The sequence below is a fragment of the Monodon monoceros genome, unplaced genomic scaffold, assembly GCF_005190385.1.
Source record: "Monodon monoceros isolate NGI ecotype Baffin Bay Population unplaced genomic scaffold, NGI_Narwhal_1 Super_Scaffold_7, whole genome shotgun sequence".
NCBI lineage: Eukaryota > Metazoa > Chordata > Mammalia > Artiodactyla > Monodontidae > Monodon > Monodon monoceros.
This window is the reverse complement of record NW_021703784.1, coordinates 62,482,454-62,509,609: the sequence shown is the minus strand read 5'-3', so window position 1 is coordinate 62,509,609 and position 27,156 is coordinate 62,482,454. Positions and strand designations below refer to the sequence as shown.

At 36.6% G+C, this 27,156-nt stretch overlaps 1 protein-coding gene across 1 annotated transcript in view; it reads left to right on the top strand.

Annotated features, from left to right (window-relative positions):
- SBF2 (SET binding factor 2) overlaps nucleotides 1-27,156 on the top strand; it is a 451,879-nt gene that overhangs the window by 53,021 nt on the left and 371,702 nt on the right. Inside the window, exon 2 of the mRNA XM_029208916.1 lies at nucleotides 23,114-23,199. Within this exon, the coding sequence (XP_029064749.1) occupies nucleotides 23,114-23,199 (86 nt within the window). The remainder of the gene's footprint in view (nucleotides 1-23,113; nucleotides 23,200-27,156) is intronic.

The window sequence follows — 27,156 nt, the reverse complement described above, 5'->3', positions numbered from 1 at the left end:
GTAACGACCCAGCAGTAGTACACAAAGCCCATAAAATTTTTAAGCATCTGACACCTTAGTGAAGTTTCTCACGTGGCAGTGTTTAGGGATATGTTGAGATGTCCCTTCTAAAGTAGAAGATAAGCTACTGCATCTTATATCCCCTGCTACCAGTGAAGCTGAAGAAGCTGGATCCCTGAGACCATAGATAGGTCTTTAGTCTTGGGCTCCCACTTCTAGACTTCCTTTATATGAAATGAAAACAAACTTCTCCCTTGTTTAAGCTGCTAATATTTTAGGTTTTTGTCATATGCTGCTGAACCTACTTCTAATGGAGGCACTGAATACCCAGATGGGTAAGGTGCCCCTCTCCGAGACAGGGAATGGAGGAGGAGAAAATACAGGTTTTGTAGAAACGATGGAAAAATCCCATTTTGGTCATGTTTCATTTACTGCGTCTGTGGAAGTGCCCAGTAAGGGATGTAGATGGCATTGGGAGATTGAGAAAGATTCTGTTTTATCTGGTAGAAAAAGGCAATGTTTGTTTTTAAGAGAATGAAACCTCAGGGAAAACAACCAGCCTTATAACTCGTTCAGTTCTTTTTGTAGGACAGGAAGTTTGAGTTTTGAGAAGAATTGAGCAGAAAACGTAAGGCTTGCTGGTATCTGTGCTGGTAGTTCTGCTCAAAGGTGAACTTTGAGTTGGAGATAGGGAGTTAGAGATGTGAAAGAAAGAGACGGGGATAATGCTGTAGGTAGGGGACATGTTTAAACTGCATTTGGGAAGAAGAAATTTAGCATCTGTATTCCTTTAAAGATGTGATTGATTTGCAAGGCACAGGTTGCTAGAGATTCTTTCAAACTCAGAGATTTCCTGCCTTCTCCTTTATTGAGTTAGAGTTAGGGAATCCATTGATAGGAACATGTTGAATGAGTTTTAATGAGAAATTTAGGTGTATCACGCCTGATTGCATTGTGTAACAAACAGGAATCTCTTGTTTAAGGAAGATGAACGTGATGACCTTTGCTGTTGTTGTCAATAACTTTTCTCCTTAGTTTAAAAATGTTCTATTTTAAAATTCTTATGCTAAAACTAAGTACCTGTTACATAATAATCTTCAGTTGGAGGGAAACTTAAACAACATAGTGAAAGCGATACAGCAAGTCATAGTAGAGAAGAATTGTATTTTAAATGTGTAATTTTTTTATTCTAAAAAGATCAAGGTATTATGCATACAACCAACATATTGGTGTTTTTAAACTGTTTCTAAGAAAGTTGTCTGAAATTTTTATGTGGGATTACTTTTTCTGCTGTATTATCAACGGGCTAAATATTCTGTGGTGTCACGGTAATACATCTCTATAATACTTTGAAAGGCATAGGTACACTGTTATATTAGAAATTCCAGAAAACCCCAGCTGTTTCTTTTTCTCTTCCTCACTTCTCCTTTCCTTCCATCTGTGTTCTTTCTGTCCTACTGTATCAATCCCTCTTTTTTTGGTAAGGTTGCTGATTTCTCAGTATTATACAATAAGCATGTTTTTGTGATATTCAGTTTGGTTTAAGATAACTTTAACCAGTCTAGAAAGAGATCTGTTATTCTACATCATACAAAATAACAGTGTTTAAGCAGTAGCCTGGAGTTCTTTGTCAGCAGATGAGTTATTGAGGCATAGTTTAAATTCATATAGTTTAAATGAGTGTAGTTTTCCTAGCAAGGTAATCTGGAGATTTTTATCTACTCTTTAGGTTGGCAACCATAGTTTTGTTCCCTCTAGTGGTAGATGTATGTATTTCACATTTTCTGGTGTCTATCATGCATAGAATTTTAGAGCCAGAAGGGACCTAAGATCACTTTACAGGTGAGAGACTGAGATTCAGAGAAGTTAGAGGATTTGCTTAAGGTTACTATTTAGAGATAGAGCTAAGACAAGCCTGGGATCTCCTGATTACCAATGTAGTGTTCTTTTTTAAAACAGGACTCAATGGTGTATATGTATATATCTGTGAGGACTGTCTTAGATTAGTTAGAAGATTCTTACTGTGGGAAGGTATTTATATTTTGAGTTATTTCTGTTTATTCATAATTACTGTTGATGTCTTTAGTGTAGTGGTCTTTTGAGAAATAGACCCTTGGAAGAGTGACCAAGATAGAAAGGGAAATGAAAATCATATTTACCTTTTAGAAGACACAGTAGTTGTCTTTAAGTAGTTGAAGGACTACTTGTCGAAGAAGGGCGAGCTTATTTTTAGCTTGTTACATTGAGTGTAGCAAATATTAATTATTGAATCTCTGGGCTTTCCCTGGGATGGTCTAGTTTCTTTCAGTAGAATAGGAAGAATAGGAGAGAGTCAGGGCCCTAGAATTGGATTTATCTACGGGATCATACCCAGATTAAGTTCTGTGTTGAAAGAAGAGTTAATTCCAGCAATTACTACCCACCTGCCCTGCTACAGTACAGCAACTAAAGGTTGCAAGTCAGGCAAGCAGTAAAATTCAAGGTTAGAGAAGTTTTAAGTGATCTAAATGTTGTTGGACTGAGCATAGAGAATGGAGAATATTGCCCTGGAAGGAGGTTTAGAGCCAGTTGACATCAAGACACCAGCCGTTGGTTGAGAAGCATATTGAGTACTGGATTTAGGAGGATGACTTGGATTCACATTTGTGGGCTGCCGCTTATTTATACAATGTGACTTTGGGAACATTAGCTGGTATGTAAATTTATTTCTTTATATGTAAAATGGAGATTAATATTTTTATTTCATAGCTTGTTAAGATTAACTCATGTATAGTAACTGCAGAATACATATTGTTTGGATCTGATCTGAAGGTGTCTGACCTGAACAAAAACAAAACCCCAGTCCTAGGGAGACTTGGATTCTGAACAAATATTTCAACATATGGAAGAACTTTCTAATAATTTGGGAAGTAGTAATTTCATTTTTACTTAGAGGTGTTAAGGCAGAGGCTAAACAACTGCTTGGGGATATTGTAGAATGTATTTAAACATTGAATTGAATTGTTATACTTTTTGTTTAATTATCAGCTATGATTTATGAAACTCATGAAGAGAATGATAGTTTATCGTATGTACTCATAGTTTTGCTCTGTCCATTGTTCTTCCTTCCTGATGCTCCAGTATTGCTTCCTTTATCATTTCTTTTGTTTGAACAATTTCCTTTAGCTGATCTTTAAGGATAGGTCTTTTAGTGGCAGTTTCTTAGTTTTTCTTCATCTGAGAATGTCTGGATTTCCCCTTCATTCCTGAAGGATATTTTGTTGGAAATAGAATTCATAGTTGATAGTTCTTTCTCTCAGCACTTAATAAATGTTGTGCCACTTCCTTTTGACCTCCATGGATTCTGATGCGAAGTTTGCTGTCATTTGAATAGGTGTTATCCTGTAGGCAACATATTGTTTCTCTCTTGCTTCTTTCAATATATTTTTTTTAAGTTTTCAGAAGTTTAATTATTATTGTGTCTTGGTGTAGATTTCTTTGAATTTATTCCATTTGAGGTTCCCTCAGCTTCTTGAATTTTTCTACTTTGCCAAATTTGGGAATCTTTCAGTCATTATTATCTCTAAATACTCTTTCAGTTACACTCCCTCTTCTCCTTCTAGTACTCCAGTGGTATGAATGTTAGATACTTTGTTATGGTCCCATGGATCCTCAGGGCCCTGTTCTTTATATTTTATTTCCTCACATTGTTCATAATTGAACAATTATGAACAATAAATTCTATTGATCTGTCTCAAAGTTCACTAATTCTGTCCTATGCTGTCTCTATTCTAACATTGAATCCTTCTACTGATATTTTTATTTTGGTTATTTTATTTTTTAGTTTTGTAATTTTCATTCATTTTATAACTTCTGTTTCTTTGCTGATATTTCCTATTTTTTCCTTTGTTTCGAGGGAGTTTGGGATCAATTATTGATGAATTTTTATGACAGCTGCTTTAAAATCCTTGTCATATGTTCCAACAACTGATTCATGTCTCTTTTGGCATCAGTTGATTTTTCAGGTTTGCTTTTCCTGGTTCCTGGTACAATGGATGTTTTACAGATTGCATCCTGGGTATTTTGGCTGCTGAGTTAGGTATTCTGTTTAGATTTAGCACATGGACCATTGTCTAATTTTGTAAGCTGTTGTTCCAGTGGCAGTCTAGTTTTCAGTTCTTAGCAATGTTATTTTGGTCTTCTTGGTTTATCTGGTTCTCCCACTGGTCCAGGCTAGTGCTGTCTGAAGTGGCAGAAGAATATGTTCCCCAGGCTGGGCTGTCTGATGTCTCTTGGTGGGGGAGGGGAATCTCAGACCCACAGGGCCTAAAATGCTGAGTTGACATTTTTTTCCTTTAAGTATTTTAAAGATGTGACTCCATTGTCTTTTAACTTGCATTGTTTATAATGGGAAGTCTGCTGTCATTTTTACCTTTGTTGCTCTTCATAACATGTCTCTTTTTTTCTGGTTGTTTTTAAGATTTTCTTTTCATATCATTTTAAATTAATTTGACTATTATGTGCCTTGGTATAGTTTTCCCCAATTTTTTTTTTTGTGTCTGTGTGTTTGTGGTTTGTTGAGCTTCTTGATCATTGGGTTTATAATTTCTATCAAATTTGGAAAAATAAAATTTCATCAAATTTGGCCATTATTACTTCAGATATATTTTGGTCTCCTTCCCCCTTCCCTGACTCCTGTTACATGCATATTAGGCCAATAGAAGCTGTTTCACAGCTCACTGATGCTCTGTTTATTTTTTTGCAGTCTGTTTGTCTTTCTCTGTTTTATGGTGGAGACTTTATATCACTATAACTTAAAGTTCATTGATCTTTTTTTTCTGTAGTGTCTAATTCATTAATTCTATCCAGTATATTTTTCATGTCTGTATACCTGAAAATATGCAACAAAGTTATAATAACTTTGAATGTCCTTATCTGCTAATTTCATCACCTTTGTCATTTTGAGTCTGTTTCAGTTGACTGATTTTTCTACTCCTATGGCTCATACTTTTCTGCTGCTTTTCATGCCTGGTGGTTTTTGACTTAGATGTTAGACATTGTGCATTTTACTCTGTTGAGTGCTGGATATTTTTATGTTTCTATAACTGTTCTTGAACTTTGTTCTGGGGTGTAATTAAATCACTTGAAAATAGCTTGATCTATTTGAGGCTTGTTATTCAGTTTTGTTAGGTGGACCCTCAGCAGCGTTTAGTCTAGGGCTGATTTTTCCACACTACTGAGGCAGTACTCTTCTGAATTCTCTACTTGAAGCCCTGGGAATTATGGCAGCGTTTTTCTTTGTTGGTTGGTTGGTTTTCCCACTGTTGGTTATTGGGAACACAAGCTATTCCTGGCCTTATGTGAGCTCTGAGACTCATTCTCTCTGTTCCTTTCATGTGGTTTATTCCCTGGCCTCAGGTGATTTTTCTCATGTTCAAGTAATGAGTACTCAGCTGAAGACTCAGGTAGATCCTCTGCAGATCTCTGGACTTCTCTTTTCCTGTGAATCTCTCTTCTCTTTGGTATTCTGCCTTGTGAACTCTAACCTCTTTGGCTTTCCTGGACCCTCAACTCTATTGCTTCAACTCAGGGAAGCTGCTAGACTTCACTTGGATTCCCCTTTCCTGTTCTGTAGTCTGGAAACTCTCACCAGGGAGTAAGCTGGGGCAATTGTAGGACTCATTTGTTTATTTTCTCTCTGAGTTTACTGTCATCTACTGCCTGATGTCAGTGTCTGAAAGCCATTGTATTTTTTTTCTGCTTTTTTAGTTGTTGCAGGTTAGAGGATAAATTCAGTCCTTGTTGCTTTCATCTTGGGAGAGGTGGCAGTCCCTAAAGTAATGATTTTGGAATATTTTATTCTGTAGCCAGTGGGAGAATCATTTAATGATTTTAAGCAAGGGAGTTAGTGTGATGAACTGTGACTTTGCAGAGCTTATTTCCATACTGCCGGAAGCTTGAATATGTTGGAGTGAAGAGGAGCAGGAAGATGATGAGGCTCTAGCCATCATTTAGGTGAAAGATGATGAGAATTTGAACTGTTGGAGTGACTGAATGACGCTGCAGCCTGGGCACATTTGGTAGATATTTGGAGCTATAGACTTGAAAAGGCTTTCTCTTTTAAAATATTGATACACAACTGTATAGTTTTTACAGCATTTCAGACTGTGAACAGCTTTACATGCATTGCTGTGAAAGAAGGCATTTTTATTCAGTAAGAAGATGCAATCTGAAGAACTTTATCAAAACGCTAAATCACATATTTAGTTTTAATTTCAATTTGTACTCTTTTCTCTTTTCCTAAATCCTGACCTTTAATCTCTCAATCACTGGATTTATACATTATCGATAAACTGTGAGTTTAATAGAAGCTAAGGTTATATAGCTATTGTTGGCTTATTATTTTTAATGGTATACCTTGTTCTCTATGTATTCTGTTCAATTTTGAAATGCGTTCTTTTTCACTTCTGTGAAAGCCGATGGGCTTTTGCTAAATTTAACTCTGGAAAAAAATAGTTTGTGTGTTCTAAATAAGCCTCTTGAATAATAGGAGATTATACTGGAAATTCGGAAAATCATATTGCATTCCTACCTAAATTTTTGAATAACCACAAAAAGGCTTGTTTCAGTTGAAAAAAACAGACTTCTTTGATTAAATACTAAATGGATCAAATATGAAAGCCTTTTGTGGAATGATTTCCTGCATGCTTTCTTTTCAGTGAATGAACAGTTTCTATTTTCCTTATCCTTTGAAAGTCGGTCTTTACTGGCACAATTAGATCTTGTTTTGGTGAACTTTGATCTTCTGATTATTTTGGCATTATAGCACAAGTCTTCTGATGAATAAGCAAACATTTAAAAAAATTATCACTTGCTAAAAAGCAGATTTTGTAAATCAAGTATCAGGAGCTTGGGACCTGCAAGACCCTCATCTTAATTTTACCTGTGAACAAGTAAATTAAGCTTCTGCTGATCAGCTTTTACCCTGTTAAGATGTATAGATCAGTTATATATTCCTGAAAGGTCAGAAGTTCTGATTTTCTAGCATTGTGTTTTTGCTTCACTCGTTTCCCCTTGAGGGTGATTTTCTCAATGAAGAAGAGAAGAACAGGTGCTAGGCAGAGTGCTGAAGTTGCAGATTGTTTGGGGATAGAATGGGATAGAAGGACTGGTGCCAATGTCCATAATGTGTGTATAGCATGTTTTGACCAAGACTTTTTCCCTGTGGAAATTTTAACTCCAGCCGGGAAAATAAAAAATTTTAATCAGACTTATGCTGATATTGATGAAGTGTTTTTGGAAAATATTTTCTGGAGGAACTCCTTGAGCGATTTTTTAGTATAACACAATCAAATAATTTCCATTTTTGTTTTTATTTTACTGAAATAGTTTTTAAGATTTTGTCAACACCTATTGAACTGTTAAAATGGTCACATGCTATGAAATGTATGCCCTCACTTAAAAAAATTGAGTAATATAAATACAGTGAGTAACAGACATAGGATCTAAAACATGCCTGTGCTAGGCTAACTAAAGAAATTTAATAGGTACAACTTGAGTCTGCAACAGTGTTTGTACAGGTACAGGATAGCATCAACGTTTAAAAAAAGGTTTACATGTTTCATTCAAAAGTCTTGTGGTAACCAAAAGACCTAATATAATTAACACTTTAAGCTTCATTGTTAGTAGCACAGTTATTTAGAACAACAGTTCTCTATACTGCATCACTTACATCAACTCAGTAATCTCAAGTACTGTGTTCAGCTCTGAGTACTACTCAGGCAAACTGGCACATGCTTACTTTGTTATAATCGTGGTCATCGTTATCGTCATCATCATCAACACTTATGTAGCATTTACCACGCGCCAAGTATTTGTTGAAACACCTTACATGTATATTAACTCATATTTTTCCTGACAAGAGCTTTTAAGAGGTCTCTTTTATGTATGGGGAAAACAATGAAGCACAAAGAGATAATGCAATTTTCGCAGTCAGGTAGCAAGTAAATGGCAGAACTGGATTAGAATGCAGGCAATCTAGACCCGCACTCCATATTCCTAACCATGTAAAAAAAAAAAAAATCACATTGGGATCTGTGGGACAAACTGAAACTATTTAAGCTGAAAAAGTAAAGATAAAGATCAGGGAGAGGAGGAGGCAGGGGATAAGATTTTTGTTAGTTATATTCAAATATTTGAAGGACTACAATGTAGAAATGGGACTAAATTTATCCTATATAGGAGCACTGTGACCAGCAAGTAGATATTATAACAAAATAGATTTTTTTTTAAGTTTTTCTTTCATGTCAACAAAATCAGATATCTACTAATGTAATGAAATATTGTTACCAAATATTTTAGTTTTCTAGGGCTGATGTGACCAAGTACTGCAATTTGGGTAGCTTGAAGCAACAGAAATTTATTCTCTCACAGTTCTAGAGATTAGAAGACCAAAATCAGGGTGTTGGTAAGGTTGGTTCTTTCTGGAGGGTGCTGAGGGAGAGTCTGGTCCATGCCTGTCTTCTAGCTTTTGGTGGTTGCTTGCAGTCCAAGACATTCTTTGACTTGCAGCTCTAACATTCCAGTCTCTGCTTTTGTCTTCACATGGCATTTTTCCTGTGTATCTGTCTGTATCTCTGTTTTCTCTTCTTCCAGGGCACTGGCCATTGGATTAGGGCCTACCCTAATCCAGTATGACCTCATTTTAACTAATTAAGACCATATTCTAAATAAGACCATATTTCCAAATAAAGTTTTATTTTGAGGTTCCAAGTAGGCATGAATCTTTGGGGTACATTATTCAACCTAGTACACCTTATAACTAAAATACATTTTAGTTATACACCTCATAACTAAATACATCTCCTATCTTCTGGGGCTTAGAAAGAGTTTAAAATTATTCAAATTCATTTAAAGATACCTATTTTTAAAAATTAAAAACCAAAATGTATATATAGAGAGAGCCAGAGAAGAAATAGTTTTTCTCATTAAATTTTTTTTAATCTGTGAATTCAGTTTTATTTTTGATTCCATATATAAGATATTCTCCTTAAATTTTAACACAGTTGTCTTCTCAGTTTGTATTCACATATTACATTTAGTACTTAAAAAATAATTTGATAGATTGATGATAATACTGCACATCATAGTTAAAGTTTCTGTATCAGGTTCTCAGAAAGATCTTCTATGATAATCATCCAGAGATAGAATAGGCTCCCTTGGGATATTGCACATTTCTATCACAATATCTTCCAGACAGACTAGAGGAACATGTTCAAATATAGAGAAAACTATTGCAGGAGGAAAATATACATTACAGATGAATTATGCTAGGACTCTTTCATTCTTCCATAGATTACAATAGATTCCATTCTGACTACAGGCAAAATTTAAAGAACATGTATTCCTTCCTGATTGTCTTAACTCTCTGGTAGCAGAAGTATTTACTCACGTAAACACCACGGCATTAAGAATAAAGAAAATTTCCATCACTCTAAAAAATTCCCTCATACCTCTTTTATTCAAGTTGATCCCTAATATGCATCCCTAGGCAACCACTGATTTGCTTTCTATCACTATAGAGTAGATTTATCTTTTCTGCAGTTTCATGTGAATGAAATCTTGTAGCAGGTACTCGTTTGTGTTTTGCTTCTTTTGATCTGTGTAATTATTTTAGGATTTATCCATGTCGTTACATATATCAGCAGTTTTATTTTTTAGTGCTGAATTATGTTCCAGTGTATGAATATACCACAATTTTTTTATCCATTTACCTATTAATGGCCCTAAGTATTTCATGATTTTTGATGTATGGCATATGTTTTTTAAATTTTAATTTTTATTGCTAGTATATAGAAATCTACTAGTATATAGAAATACAATCAATATTTTATATTGATCCTTAGAAGTCTTGCTAAACTCATTTATTCTAGTAGCTTTTTTAAGATTTCTTAGGATTTTCTATAGGTTGTCTTCAAATAAAGATAATATTACTTATACTTTTCCCATTTGTATACCTTTTGTGTCTTTTTCTTATTGTATTGCACCGGTTAGCACTTGCAGTACAATGTTGAATAGAAGTCATGGTAGTGGACATCTTTTTTCTGTATCTTAGTGGAAAAGCATTTAAGTCTATATCCATTAAGTATGATGTTAGCCATAGGCTTTTTATAAATGCTTTTTAATGTATTGAGGATGTTTTATTTGTTATTTGCTGAGTGTTTTTTTAAATCATGAATGGATATTGAATTTTGTCAAATGCTTTTTTCTGCATCTGTTGAGACAGTCATGTGGGTTTTCTTTTATTGTCCAATTTATTGATTGATTCTAATAACAGTACCACATTGTCTTTTTAAAATTTGTTTATTTATTTATGGCTGCATTGGGTCTTTGTTGCTGCGTGCAGGCTTTCTCTAGTTGCAGCAAGAGAGGCTACTCTTTGTTGCGGTGTGTGGGATTCTTAGGGCTCTAGGCACGTGGGATTCAGTAGTTGTGGCACACAGGCTTCAGTAGTTGTGGCTTGCGGGCTCTAGAGCACAGGCTCAGTAGCTGTGGCGCATGGGCTTAGTTGCTCCACGACATGTGGGCTCTTCCCGGATCAGGGCTCGAACCCATGTCCCCTCCATTGGGAAGCGGATTCTTAACCACTGTGCCACCAGGGAAGTCCCTACCACATTGTCTTGATTCCTCTAGCTTTAATTGTAAGTCTTTAAGTCAGGTAGTATAAGTCCTTTTCTGCTCAATTTTGATTCTACTCCCTGCAGTTTCTCCAGTGTGGGGGCTTAAACTGCTCCAGCAATTTTAGTCCTTGCTGCAGAAATGTTGTCCTTGCCCTTCCATTTTGAGCTGCTGCTCTCAAATTGGCCATTCTGCTTTCTGGTGAATACTTGTTGGCTATTTTGGGGTCCTCCTATTCTCAAACCATTACTGTTGTTTCTTTCTTAATCCTGCACAGATGCAGATACTTTCCAGATTTGGTGGATGTTTATGGTTTTTCTCCCATTGGAGTATTTTGGAGATACCTTTTCACCTAGTTTTCTTATGCATGTTGTCCATGAGTATTTGGTTGTGCTATTTTTTAAAAAATTGTTGTAAAAAATGCATAATATAAATATACAGTGCATCAGTGTTTACTACATATATGTGTGTGTGTGTGTGTGTGTGTGTATGTTGGTTTGTAACAGATCCCTAGAACTTTTTCAGATTGCAAAACTGAAACTCTATACCCAGTGAACAAAAACTCCCCTTTCCTTTCTTCCCGAGCCCCTGTCAACCACCATTCTACTTTATATTTCTAGGAGTTTGGCTACTTTACATTTGTCATATAAGAGGATGCAGTATTTGGCTTATTTCACTTAGCATAATGTCCTCAAAGTTTATTCACATTGTAGCATACGACAGGATTGCCTTCTTTTTTAAGGCTAAATAATATTCCATGTATGTATGTACCACATTTTCTTTATCCATTCATCTGTTAATAGATGTTTTGGTTGCTTCTACCTCTTGGCTATTGTGAATAATGTTACAGTGGACATGGACGTGCAAATGTCTCTTTGAGATTCTATTTTCAATCCTTTTGAATATATACCCAGAAGTGGGATTGTTGGATTATATGGTAATTCTATTTTTAATTTTTTGAGGAACCTCCATACTGTTTTCTACAGGGGCTGTACCATTTTATATCCTAGGCAACAATCCACAAGAGTTCCAGTTACTCTGCACCCTCAATAACACTTGTTATTTTCTGGAATTTTGATAGTGGCCATCCTAACCTGTGTGGTTTTGATTTGCATTCCCTAGTGGTTAGTGATGTTGAGCATCTTATTATATGCTTGTTGGCCATTTGTAGGTCTTCTTTGCAGAAATGTCCATGTAAGTTCTTTGCCTATTTTTAAATTGGATTTTTATTGTTGTTGTTAAGTTGTTGGAGCTCTTAATATATTGTAGATATTAACTCCTTATCAGATATATGGCTTGCAGATACTGTCTCCTGCAGGTTGCATTTTACTGTGTTGATTGTTTCCTTTGCTGTGCAGAAGTTTTTAGGTTTGATGTAGTCCCATTTGTCTATTTTTACTTCTGTTGCCTGTGTTTTTGATGTCGTATCTGAGAAATCATTGCCAAATCCAGTGTCATGAAGCTTTTCCCTTTTATTTTCTTCTAGGAATTTTGTAGTTCAGGTCTTAGGTTTAGGTCTTTAATCCATTTTGAGTTAATTTTTCGATGTGGTGTAGGGTAAGGGTCCAACTTTATTCTTTTGCATGCGGATATCCAGTTTTCCCAGCACTGTTTGTTGAAGAAACTATTCTTTCCCAATTATGTAGCATTGACACTTTTCTTAAAGATAATTTGACCATATACATGAGGGTTTATTTCTGGGCTCTCTCTTCTGTTACATTGGTCTTTATGCCAGTTCACTGTGATATTTTGATGCTATTTTTTATATGGGAATTCAGACAGATTGATGAGCTACATTTCTGCTACCTCCATCTCCATCTTCTCTCAGATTTTTGCTTTTTATAGATTTGAAGAGGATGTCTTCTGTTTTCCACCATGTAATTAATAAAAGTGTTGATTGGGACAGGGTAAAACAGATATCAACTAAAGGCTGTCCTTTAGGTTGCCACTGGTTTCTTAATAGGCTTTGGATACCTCACTTACGTTAAGGAGATAATATTAACAATGGGAGCTCCTTTAAATTATATTCTTCAAGTAAAGGAGTAAGTCTTAAATTGACCTACTTTTTCTTGTCCCAAGCCTGTCTTTTGTGGCAGATTCTGTGCTGCTAGGTATGTAATCTCATTGTTAATAGCAACCTTGTGTGATGGGCATTATATTAACCATATTTTGAGGTTGAGAAAACAGATTTCGAGAGATTAAGTGTATTTTTCAAGGTCACAAGACTATGAAATAGCAGAGCCTGAATTTGAACCTAAGTCTGACTAACGTCCAAGCCTGGGTTCTTTCCAATATACTAATCAGAGGACAGATATACTATGTCTGCCATCTTTCTTTATCAGAATTCTTCTACTTCCTGTCTAAGGACAAATCTATGTCGATTCTGTTCTTGTCCTCCTTGGGACAGTTAGGAACCAAGGGACGGGCAATCTTTGATGAAAATAAGAGGACATTTTAGATGATGTATTGTTCTACATTATCTGTTCATTTACTTGTAAAATTATTTCAAAGGTCAGTCATAAAGGTTACGGTTTCATTTGTGTAATATTCCTATTTAAAAGTTTCTGTTAGTACCCTTAATTAAAAAAAATTTTTTTTGGCTTTTCACTATTTTTTCCCAACTGTTTATTGAGGTAAAATTGACAAATAAAATTTAAGATATTTAAAGAATACATCATGGTGATTTGATATAGATATGCATTGTGAAAGGATTCCCCCATCTAGTTAATCAACTCATCACTTCACATATTTATCTTTTTTTTTTTTGAAAACAAGTTCTACTCTGTTAGCAAATTCCAGTTTTACAATACAGTGTTATCAACTGTAGTCACCATGTATTACCTTAGATCCTCAGACTTATTCATCTTATGGTTGAAAGTTTTTACTCTTTTACCATTCTCTCCCTGTTTTCCGCCAGCATTACTCTAAGTGAAATACACCAAAGACAAATACCCTCTTCATTAATAAAGCTAGAGACTTCTGCTTTTGCATGTAGATATTAATAAATTTACTCTGTTATTTGGTTTATATATTTGAAATGTATTAGCCAGTCAGAAAGCCCATACTTTAATTTCCATAATTATTCATGAATAGTTTTGCGGTATTACATGTGGACTGAGTGTAAAGTTTGCTAAGTGTATAAATCATCTGAAAAACAGAGTCACTGTGTAAAGAAGTCACCATGTATATGCATCATGCACTTTTAGACAACTTGAATTGCATTTTAAAAATTGAACTATAGTTGATTTATAACATCGTATTAGTTTCGGGTGTACAACACAGTGACTCAGCATTTTTATAGGTTATACTCCATTTAAAGTCACTACAAAACAATGACTGTATTTCCCTATTCTGTACAGTACATCCTGTAGCCTTTCCATTTTATACATAGTAGTTTGTACCTCTCAGTCCCCTACTCCATCCCGCCTCATAGCAAAAATAGAGACAGACTCACAGGTATAGAGAACAGACTTAATGAATTGCTTTTTAAAGCATGAAAGAATGTCTGCTTTTAAGATTTTTCTTTTGGATATACCATTACTTATCATTTTATTTGGATTCTCAAGAAATTACATTTCTCATCATTGAACTTAAGTGATGCTGCTATTATGTCAAAATAGGAATAAGAAATATCTCTGTTCCAAAATTTGGAATTTTTTAGTTTTTCTAGCCCTTATTTCCTTAGACTCATGACCTGATTTCTAAACTGTATTATTTTCTTCCCTAATCTTTACCCATTGTTATACTGTGCCTACATCTGTCCTTTTATTGACAAAGCTTAATCATTTAAGTGCTGTTTAAAACCCCAATTCAAGTTTTAAATGTCCTCACAGCAGGTTTTATCCTTAGCACCTAACACAAGGCCTGGCATTGTTATTGTTGAATAAACAAATTGCTGTAGTAGTCTGCTTTCCATATTTTTTTGGATTTGTCCTCTTACCGTTCTGCCCAGTTTTCCAGACCACAAAAACTAGTAGCTTGTAGTAAAACTCGTTCTAACCATTGCTTTGTGTGGCAGTTCATTCTGTTTTTTTTTTTTTTTTTTGCGGTACGCGGGCCTCTCACTGTTGCGGCCTCTCCCGTTGTGGAGCACAGGCTCCGGACGCGCAGGCTCAGCGGCCGTGGCTCACGGGCCCAGCCGCTCCGCGGCATGTGGGATCTTCCCGGACCGGGGCACGAACCCGTGTCCCCTGCATTGGCAGGCGGACTCTCAACCACTGCGCCACCAGGGAAGCCCCATTCTGTTTTTGATAGTTCTCATTCTCACAAGGTTCTTCCTTTATATTGACTCAAAAATATCTCCTCTGAATTATAGTTTTTGGCTCTAGTTTGCTCCACTCTATCTTCTTCCACATAATAGCTCTTTACATATTTGGAGAAAGTTCTCATATGTGCTTCTTAACTTTTTAAAAAGAGTTTTCTGACTAAATCTTTTTATGTAAAATTTTTCAAACCCTTTACCAGTTTGAAAGGGCTTGATTTATCAGAGTGCCTCTTACAGTGTATTATACTTTGGATTCTTTACTGACAAGGAATCATAGGTCCATTGTAGCTTAAGAAGGAGGAGTATCATTACAATACTTCAGAAGTTTGATGACAGATGCAACAGTGCTGCCAGAGTTTACTGGAGGTAGACCTGTTCTACTGGCAAGTCTCTGCCGGGGTTTCTGCTGTTCTATAACTGGCTTGACTCCCTGTGGTTGCCTGAGCTCGCAAGTCTTGATACATCTTTTTAGCTGCTTTAGTCTCTCATTTCTTCTATTCAAAATTTCCTAGCAGAGAAATCAGATTTGTCTAGGATACCTTTTACAGCCAGGTCACTTTGGTCATAAGTTGCTTTCCGGTTTATAAATGCCCTTGCCCACCTAATAGTCCCATTCATTGACTCAACAAGTATTTTATTAAGTATCTAATATATACTAGTAATTGTTCTAAATGCCTGGGATACATCAGTAAACAAAGCAGGCCAAAATCACTGTTTTCACTCTAGTGAGGTGAGACAGACAAGTAGCAGTAAATGTGATAACCAAAATAATGATTTCATAATTTCTTTCTGGCTGGTGAGAGGAGAGACAGGATTGTGTGCTTCTGAGCATGACTGCTGTCCTTCATTGAGCTGTGGGTGGTGCCATTTTCGATAGAAGGTGATATGGGCAGCTGGACTTCATAAAACAGGTCTAGTGTAGATAACCACTGATTGTTGTTTAGATAAATGATCTAGTTGTTTAGATAAATATACAGAAGATTTAGCGAATTATGCATTAGAGTAATTCTCAAAGTTCAGAGTCTGTGTTAAACAAATTAGTATATATTTTGTACGTTTACACTTTAAGCATACACCAGCCACTTAAACGATTAATTTTTGTCAATTGGTACAGTCAACAAATATCAAGCATCCTGTTTTGTATAGAGCAGAGTATTACATTTCTTCACTTAATTAACCCCTACTAATTCTTCAGTTCTTCTGCAGATGAACTTCTTCCTTATACTCCTGGCAACTCCGCACCTATAGCATGCTACTTAGTAACCCCTGAGAATACTATTTGACTTTCCTGGGGTCATCTGGTAAGGCTAAAACAGTCATTTTGACTGAGTGGTTGGATCATCCTAGGTCACTTGCTAATCCTTGTGGCTGGGTTGGGTAGTCTGGCAGCCCTACCAGGACCCAAGGGAAAGTGGCTTACCACACGTAAAGGAGGGAAAAGTGTGCCTGATCACGCCAGTATTTCCTCACCCTTCCTAAATTTGTTTGGGGCAGTTTGTGTAGCATTTGCACTTTTTTTCAAAGAAGGCTATTTCCAAATGTGCTGGTATCCTGCCAAGAGTCCCCCTTTTTATGTATGAGCTCCATTTGGTCATCATATTTCTTGTTTTTATGATAGTAGAAGAGTAGAAGAGTAGGGGCTGGAAAGAAAAACATGAAGACCTTGACTAATAACCGTCCCCTCTTTTTTTTCAATTTAGCTGCATGCAGTGCAGTGAACAACCACAATTTTGTCTGCTTAGCACCTCTCCTTTCTAAGAAGTGGTCCCATTTCTTTTGAGGAATTTCTCTCTCTCCCTACCCAGTCACCCAGCCCCATTTAATACATAGTGCAAATAGGAGCTGCTTCCACAGCCACTCACTCTGACTTACATGACCTATTTCATCTCTGGACATAATTATCAGTCCACTGGTGGACATTTGACTCTAGAACAGTCTTCCTTCAATGTGGCTTGCTCCTCAGTGTAAAAGGTCATCTTGTCAGCATTCTTAAATACAACCAGTACTTCCTATAAGAATGGTTTTATATAAATTATATAAACTTGGGAAATAAGTTTAAACATTCAGACTAAACTCTTAAAATCCAAGAAACAAGGATCAGACAATGTTTGTTTACTTCTGTAAGGTATTTTCCTAAGTTCCTCAAAAGTTGTTAGCTGCATCAGTTTACATATTTGATATTCAAAACCAAGTTATTGTAGCTCTTTCCACATTTTACTTGTGAAATATCATTTTAGCATTTTTATTTTTGCCTTTTTATAACCTAATTTCCATTTACAAATAACATTATCATATGAAATCTATCACTCATGAATCGTATTTCTATGTGCACTTACAAATGTTACATCAGCATTTCAAACTAAGCTTTCATATTATTGAAAGACTGCATATCATTATGAAATCAATAAATAATATGTTGCTCCTGGAGAACTTTTGAAAGTTATGCTCCTGCTTACGAGGAACTTTTTTGCTTCTCAAATTGGCACTAACTAAAACAAATTTTAAAATAACAGTTGTTGGTGAGGATGTAGTGAAAATGCCAGTCTCATTCTTATACACAGAATGTAAAAAAAATTATTAATATCTTTCTAGTGAGCCCTTTGGCTTTGTGTGAGTCTTTAAAATTTTCATATTCTTTGATCCATTAGTTGTATATCTAAGAATTTTTCGGGCAAAAGTGAGATGAGGATAAAGATTTATATAGAAAGATGTTTTTTGTAGCATTATTTATAATAGAGAAAATAGAAAATGCATATTATGATCAAGGGCCCATTTTAAAATATTAATAGTAAAGCATTATATAAATCTAGGTTTAGTATTATCTCAATTCTGATGAAAAATACATGTATGAAAAAAGCCTAGGATAAAACGTTAACAGTAATTGTCTTCAGGTGTGGGATTATGGGTGCTTTCTTTTTTATATTTTTATATATTCAAAAAATTTCCTGCAGTTAACATTTGTTAATTTTATAATTAGTAAAAATTAATGTGTTAAAATATTTTCTGAGCCTGCAATGCATGAAGTATGACTTTCAGAACTGAATAAACAATATAGGAACACCTGGTTAAATATGATGAGATAAATAACATGCATTTCTCTCTTTTTTAAAAGAGAGGAGGGCTTCCCTGGTGGCGCAGTGGTTGAGAGTCCGCCTGCCGATGCAGGGTACACTGGTTCGTGCCCCGGTCCGGGAAGATCCCATATGCCGCGGAGCGGCTGGGCCCGTGAGCCATGGCCGCTGAGCCTGCGCGTCCGGAGCCTGTGCTCCGCAACGGGAGAGGCCGCGACAGTGAGAGGCCCGCGTCCCGCAAAAAAAAAAAAAAAAAAAAGAGAGAGGAGATGTAAGCTTAAAACAATTTCTGTCAATATTAACGAATCTATTAAAATAAACATTTAGCTCCATATGAGCTAAGTGCGAGGCATTCAGTATGCCAAGTACTTGGGCATATAAAGATGGTAATGAAAGAACAAGAAGCTTTCTGTCATTTCTTCTGTAAAGTCTTCCATGGTTTCTCTGCTACGTTAGGTTAGGTTCTCTTCTATCATTGTACTTACCATGATATACTGAAATTATCAGTTCATTTTTCTGTTTCTCCTAATAGCTTATCAGTTCCTTGAGGATAGGGGCCATATCTTTTTCATTGTGTATCCCAGTATCTAGTAATTTGTTGAATTAGCCTTGATGTGAATGTAAGAAGTGGTGATGCTTGAGGTGGATTTTGAAAACTGAATGCTTATGATAAATCACTTTTAGTTTACTCTTTTTTTTTTTTTTTTTTGCGGTACGCGGGCCTCTCACTGTTGTGGCCTCTCCCGTTGCGGAGCACAGGCTCCGGACGCGCAGGCTCAGCGGCCATGGCTCATGGGCCCAGCCGCTCCGAGGCACGTGGGATCTTCCCGGACCGGGGCATGAACCCGTGTCCCCTGCATTGGCAGGCGGACTCTCAACCACTGCGCCACCAGGGAAGCCCTGCTTTACTCTTAATGAAATCCTTTATTCTCCTATAATACGGGTATATGAAGAGTTACTATACTGCAGCAGTTGTTAATTTTAGTATATGTGCTGCCGAAGTGAGCACAGTTGTTAATTTTAATTGAGAATGTTTTCATTTTGCCTTTGTCAAACGTGACCTCGGTTTTAGCAGATAGTTCAGAGTTGGTCAGTAAAATGAACTTAACTTTCTGTTTATCTTTTAAAGGTAAGATTTGGTCATAAAGTGATTTTAAAGTCTAGGTGAGGGACGGGGGGAGTTCAGTTCACAGGGATGAGGATGAGAGATGATAGTGAATTTTTTTTTTTAAATTGAATCAGATGTTCACCCTGACACTAAAAACCAGAAAAAGATATCACAAAAAAGAAAACTATAGACCAGTATCACTGATGAACATAGGTGTAAAAATCCTGAACAAAATAGTAGCAAACAGAATCCAACAGCACATTAAAAGGATCATACACCATGATCAAGTGGGATTTATCTCAGGGATGCAAGGATTCTTCAATATATGCAAATCAATCAATGTGATACACCACATTAACAAATTGAAGAATAAAAACCATATGATCATCTCAATAGATGCAGAAAAAACTTTTGACAGAATTCAACATCCATTTATGATAAAAACACTTCAGAAAATGGGCACAGAGGGTACTTACCTCAACATAATAAAGGCCATATATGACAAACCCACAGCAAGCATCATACTTAATGGTGAAAAACTGAAAGCATTTCCACTAAGATCAGGAACAAGACAAGGATGTCCGCTCTCGCCACTCTTATTCAACATAGTTTTGGAAGCCCTAGCCACAGCAGTCAGAGAAGAAAAAGAAATAAAAGGAATACAAATTGGAAAAGAAGAAGTAAAACTGTCACTGTTTGCTGATGACATGATACTATACATAGAAAATCCTAAACATGCCACCAGAAAACTACTAGAACTAATCAATGAATTTGGTAAGGTTGCAGGATACAAAATTAATACACAGGAATCTCTGGTATTCCTATACACCAACAAAACTCAGAAAGAGAAATTAAGGAAACACTCCCATTTACCATTGCAACCAAAAGAATAAAATACCTAGGAATAAACCTGCCTAAGGAGGCAAAAGACTTGTACTCCGAAAACTATAGAACACTGATGAAAGAAATCAAAGATGACATAAACAGATGGAGAAATATACCATGTTCTTGGATTGGAAGAATAAATATTGTGAAAATGACTATACGACCCAAAGCAATCTACAGATTTAGTGCAATCCCTATCAAACTACCCATGGCATTCTTCACAGAATTAGAACAAAAATTTTACAATTCATATGGAAACACAAAAGACCCTGAATAGCTAAAGCAATCTTGAGAAAGAAAAACAGACTTGGAGGAATCAGGCTCCCCGACTTCAAACTATACCACAAAGCTACAGTAATCAGGACAGTATGGCAGTGGCCCAAAACCAGAAATATAGATCAGTGGTACAAGATAGAATGCCCAGAGATAAACCCACTCACATGTGGGCACCTAATTTACTACAAAGGAGGCAAGAACATACAATGGAGAAAAGGCAGCCTCTTCAATAAGTGGTGCTGGGAAACTGGACAGCTACATGTAAAATAAGGAAATTAGAACACTCCCTAACACCATACACAAAAATAAACTCCAAATGGATTAAAGACTTAAATGTAAGGCCAGGCACTATAAAACTCTTAGAGGAAAACATAGGAAAAACACGCTTTGACATAAATCACAGCAAGATCTTTTCTGACCCACCTCCTAGAGTAATGGGAATAAAAAACAGATGAGACTTAATTAAACTTTAAAGCTTTTGAACAGCAAAGGAAACCATAAACAAGACAAAAAGACAGCCCTCAGAATGGGAGAAAATATTTGTAAATGAAACAACAGACAAAGGATTACTCTCCAAAATGTACAAACAACTCATGGAGCTCAATATCAAAAAAAACAAACAATCCAGTTAAAAAATCGGCAGAAGACCTAAATAGACATTTCACCAAGGCAGACATACAGATGGCCAAGAGGCACATGAAAAGATGCTCAACATCACTAACTATTAGAGAAATGCGAATCAAAACTTCAGTGAGGTATCACCTCACACCGGTCAGAATGGCCATCATCAAAAAATCTAGAAACAATAAATGCTGGAAAGGGTGTGGTGAAAAGGGAACTCTCTTGCACTGTTGTGGGAATGTAAATTGATATAGCAACTATGGAGGACAGTACGGAGGTTCCTTAAAAAACTAAAAATAGAACTACCATATGACCCAGCAATCCCACTACTGGGCATATACCCTGAGAAAACCATAATTCAAAAAGAGACATGTGCTACAGTGTTCGTTGCAGCACTATTTACAATAGCCAGGACATGGAAGCAACCTAAATGTCCATCGACAGATAAATGGATAAAGAAGATGTGGCACATATATACAATGGAATATTACTCAGCCATAGAAAGAAAGAAAACTGAGTTATTTGTAGTGAGGTGGATGGACCTAGTGTCTGTCCTACAGAGTGAAGAAAGTCAGAAAGAGAAAAAAGAAATATCATATGCTAACACATATATACGGAATCTAAAAAAAAAAAATGGTACTGATGAACCTAGTTGCAGGGCAGGAATAAAGAGGTAGACATAGAAAATGGACTTGAGGACAGGGGGTGGGAGGGCGAAGCTGGGGCAAAGTGAGAGTAGCATTGACATATATACACTACCGATATAAAATAGTTGGCTGGTGGGAAGCAGCAGCATAGCACAGGGAGATCGGCTCGGTGCTTTGCGATGACCTATGGGGGTGGGATGGGGAGGATGGGAGGGAGGCTCAAGAGGGAGGGGATGTGGGGACACATGTGTGCATATGGCTGATTCGCTTTGTTGTGCAACACAAACTAACACAGTATTGTGAAGCAATTATACTCCAATAAAGACCTATTAAAAAATTAAAAAAAAGTAATGAAGCTATCAGTGAAGAAAAACAAAATTTGAATCAGGTGTTAAGGTTTCCTTTACTTAGATGTCCAAATAATCAGAATGTTGTTGCTTTTACTTCAAAGTGAGTTGGAACAACATGTAGAACATGCAAACACATGAAGCTCTTAAAAAGGATTGCAGAGGGACTTCCCTGGTGGTCCAGTGGTTAAGACTCTGCGCCCCCAATGCAGGGGGCCCGGGTTTGATCTCTGGTCAAGGAACTAGATTCCACATGCTGCAAGTGAGAGCCCACGTGCTGCAACTAAAAGATCGCGCACACGGCAACGACGGTCCTGCCTGGGGCAACGAAAACCTGGTGCAGCCAAATAAATAAATATATATATATTTTTTAAAGTATGGCAGAAAGCAATTAGGCCTAACATGTACTCTCTAGCCCCAAATTACTCACAGATTATATCCCCAAAGTTCAACTTTACGTTGATCTGGTTTTTAGTGTCACAGGGTAATTTTATAACAATAATGCTATATATAGTCCAATGGTCTTCAACCAGAGGCATTTTTGCCCCCCCAGAGCACATTTGGCAGTGACCTGGAGATATTTTTGGTTGTAACAACTTGGTGATTGTAGGTGGGGTGCTATTAACTTCTAGTGGGTTGAAGCTAAGGATGTTGCTAAACATCCTATAATGCACGGGATAGCTCCCAGCCCCCTGCCTCCAACCCAACAAGGAATTATCTGGCCCAAAATGTCAGTAGTGCTGATGTTGAAAAACCCTGTCTAGACAATGGTCAAGTTCCCAGGCCACTCTAAAAATCTTTATTTAACCCAAAACAGTGCTTATAACCCATAACTGAAGCTTAGTGCTAATGGTACCATTTCATTTGTCACTTAAAATTACTTTGTCTCCATAGAAAAGTTCTTCTTAAATATCAACTTGAGATACTGAGAAGACGGCTTTCCTTACTGGGAACAAAGTGCAGTTGCTCCCATGGTGTGGAGACTCCAATTTTAATGCCTCTGTCTGTTGTTCCTAGCTTTTCATACTTGTTACTCTTTTGAGAGTCTATAGGATAGGGATTGCCTATCATTTCAGTGTTACGTTTAGAAGGTAGTTTTAGACCCTTTAAAACTTGAAAATGTTTAATCAGTATATCAATTTATTCAACAAATATTCATTTAGAAATAAGTATTAATATAATGAGTATTCAGATTTTTAAGTACCCTATAACCAAATTCACTTTGATTTTATTAATAGGGTCAGGAGCAGGTCTGGGGAAAATAATCCAGAGGTTTCCACAGAAGGACTGGGATGATACACCTTTTCCACAGGGAGTTGAACTGGTAAGTTGGTATTGTTTTATTGTACTTTTATAATGATATTTTTCTTTTCATGTTTCATTTATGGTTATATTTATGTTGCAGTTACTTTTAAATAATTTGGTGATTTAACTGTAACACATTATTAGAAATAATTGCCCTAATACAGTAAATTTTGAATATACTGATCCTGGAATGTCTGTTTTGCTGTTCTTTTTCCTGTTTAATCTTCTCTTTAATATTAAAGATGAAATAGATGATTTTTATATACCTGGAAGCTGAAAAATTCCTCTGATTCTTTTAGTCACAATCTTAGCCTAGTAGCTTCAGTGATAGTGTGTCACTAATCAAATATTTATTATATTTTTTTCTGAAAATTTCTAGGTCGTTGTTTTAGTGACAACTAAACAAAAACACAGACAAACGAAACCAAAGGTTGGTTTAATAGTGACCAGTCATGGTTTGAGTTTGGCCTTGAAATCAGAATCTGAATTCTTTCTTTCCAGTTACAGAATCTGTATGTTGCTTTATAATAGTGCAGTTCAACTGCTTTATTTTTGTCAGCCGTTTTAAAGGAATTTAATGGTGGAGCATAATTTGTGATGACCAGGACATTCTGTCTGGTGGTGGATCTATGGTGGTAAAATGAGAGACTGAGAAGATGATCACTAAAGTATTTTTCAATATGACTATAAAGTTTAGAGAATGCATATATGTGTGTATGTATGTTTGTGTATTCACTTATATTGTGTGTACGTTTACATAGACATATACATGAGCAGTGTTCATCAAAGCAGTTCTTGTTGAGCGATCATTTGGTATAATATGACAATGAAGAGGAGACTGCCTAGGTTGAAATCCCACCTGTACGGTATGACTTCTGACAAGTTACTTAACTTCTTGAACAGCCGTCTTCATCTATAAAATGAGGATAATGATAATACTAATCTCATAGGGTTACTGCAAAGGTAAAATGGGAAAAATATAAATAAAATGCTTAAAACAGTGTCTTCCATAAAGTAAGTGCTCAATAAATGAGGTAGCTTGTTAATGTTATTATTGTTACTGTCATTGTTGCTGTTTGTTTGCTGTCATTGTTGCTGTTTGTTTGACATATTGCAGCACCTCCCCCAGAGGAAGAATTGTTCATTCTCTTGTTAGCCTGGATCAGAAATATTTATTAGGAATAAAACTGATGTTGAAAATTATTAATTTTCTTGTCCTAGCAAATGAGTGTCCATTTCTGCCTCGCTGAGGATAAAAGGTACATTTCTAAATGCTTAATTTTGATTGTTAAACCCAGTTTTGTAAAGAAGGCTGTGGGTTCTATAGACACACAGAGAGGGTAAACCTTGAGTTTAGGCATTAAAAATGGGGAAAGAACGTGAGGATCTTTGAGATAATAGAAAATACATAGTGGTCTCTGTCCCCAGTTCCGGGCACAGAGCTTCTGAAGTCAGTCTAATTTCCTAAGTGTTATGAGTGTCTTTGATCCCGGTTCCTGACACAGGGTTCCTGAAACCTTTGTAAGTTCCTGGGTGATATGAATGTCTTTTGTTCTAATAAGGCGACTCTGGGTGGGCTCCTGGATGGCTCCTGGATGGGAGCTGGTCACTGGAAAGACCAAGCCATGATTAGAAGCTTGGAATTTTCAGCCCCATCTGCTATTCTGTTGAAAAGGGAAAAGGGCTGAAAATGGAATTAATGATTGATCATGCCTACGTGACGATGTCACCATAAAAATCCCCAAAGTTGGGATTCGGAGAGCTTCCAGGTTGGTGAAACATGCACCTACTGGGAGGGTGATGCACCCCAACTGTACAGAGAGAGAAATTCTTATGCTTGGGACCCTCCCAGACCTCACTCTGTGTATCTCTTCATCTGACTGTTCATCTGTATTCCTTATCATATTCTTTAATAAACTGGATAATGTAAGTAAAATGTTTTCCCGAGCTCTGTGAGCCACTTGAGTGAATTAATTGAATCCAAAGGGATGGAGGTCACGGGAACCTCCGATTTATAGCCAAGTCGTACAGAAGTTGTACTACTGTACAACCTACTTGCAATTGATATCTGAAGTGGGGGTCAGTCTTGTGGGACTGAGCCCTTAACCTTAATCAGTGAGTTAAATTGTAAAATTGTAGGACACCCAGCAGGTGTCGTGGATAATTGCTTGTTTGGGGGGGGGGAAAAACCCCACACTGGGTGACTAGAAGTGTCAGAAGTCAAGTGTTCTGGGTAAGGTAAAAGTTACCACACAGATGGAGGAGAAAAGTAGGTTTTTAAGAGAGCCCTTGTATTCCTTTCTCTTCTCTTCCACATGCCTGCAAATAGTAGTAATTGGTCTTATGGTGTGGATAACTGGTGTTTGTACTATTAAAGCTTTTAAACTCTGCTTCACTGTCCTTTTTAGCAATGATTGAAAGGGGAAAATTTTGGTACTGGAGACCTTTTATAACTTTTTGTGAGTTCCTACCTCCCCTCACATCAATGTGTGGATGGATATAAACTACATCAGTTTGAAAATATGAACAGTGAACCACCTTCATAAATTTCAAGAACAGCAGACATTATTGAGTCAGAGAGAGATCATGATTTGACTCTAGCTATTTAGCTATGACTGAGAAGGAATAATTTTTGTGTTTTGAAAGCTAAGGCATAGATACTGTGATGCCTCTGATATTTCTCCAGTAGTGATGGAGAGACACATGTTGATTTTAATAGTTAGTAATTGGATATTTTTTCTTTGTGTGACAGACACTCCCATGTTCAAGTGCTGTCAGTGTCTCTCCAATAACAAGTAGAGCCGTGTGCTGCTGGATTGGTGAAACCGAGGTGTTAAGAGGTAGCATAACTTTCCCTCACCTAAGATTTTCCTAGATGACATCTTGGCTGACTCTTCGTGAAGCAGTTCAAGATTTTGGGAGCCAGATTAATATTTAAAGAATATTTGAAGTGCTGGATTACATTGGGAATTTTTTCTTTTAATTTTTTCGTAACTGATAGCAATTCTCATCCTCTAATGTCTATTGTGCTTTGTCAGGTACAGAATAAATTTGTTTATCTAACAAAGCCCATTTTTAATTTTTATTTAAAATTTTCTTAAATTTTATTTTATTTTTTAATCTTTTGGCTGCACTGTGTGGCACGTGGGATCTTAGCTCCCCGACCAGGGATGGAACCCGTGCCCCAGGAGTGGAAGCACAGAGTCTTATCCACTGGACCACCAGGGAGGTCCCCAAAGCCCATTTTTAAAACATAATAGAACATTAACTGTTAAGTTTTTGTTGTCTTATTATTTATGGCTTTGTGCTTTATTTTATATGTTAGGGAGGTGCAACTAACTTGAGTAACTGTGATATACTGTGTGATCTAGAGCAACTCCTGCAACTTCAAGACCAGAGATAGGCCTAATAAAATTTTACTCTAATTGAAGGCGATTTGGCTCAGAGCCTAGGTGGTTTTTTGATTCCAGGGTGGTAGTGACCCTTTTGTGATGATTTACATGGAAAAAAATCTTACCCGACCAAGGTGGTAGTAGCAGAACAAGTTTTTAGCATGTAACATTAATGTTAATATCTAACAGTTACATACAATTCACAGACTGTGATGAACTCACACATTAGATGATTAGAGGTAGTATATCTAATTTAAAGGTAGGTAAATTGAGGATTAGGAAGTTTTAAACGGTTTCACTAAGGTCTAGCAGCTCAGATGCAGCAGAGCTAGCATTCAAACCCAGGTTTTTTGACTCTTAGTCTCAGCCAAGATCTGAGAATATTCTGAGAGTATTCTCAGAGTGACACTTTAAGCTATGGTTAGCATTTGGACTTTAATGTAAATGCAAGATCTGAAAACAGGATTCTATAATTTGGAAGAACTGAGGTTCAGAAATGTTTAAAAGCATGCTGTGTTAAAAGAATGCTGTGTTGCCTCTTCGATAAGTGCTGCTGGGAAAACCGGACAGCTACATGTAAAAAA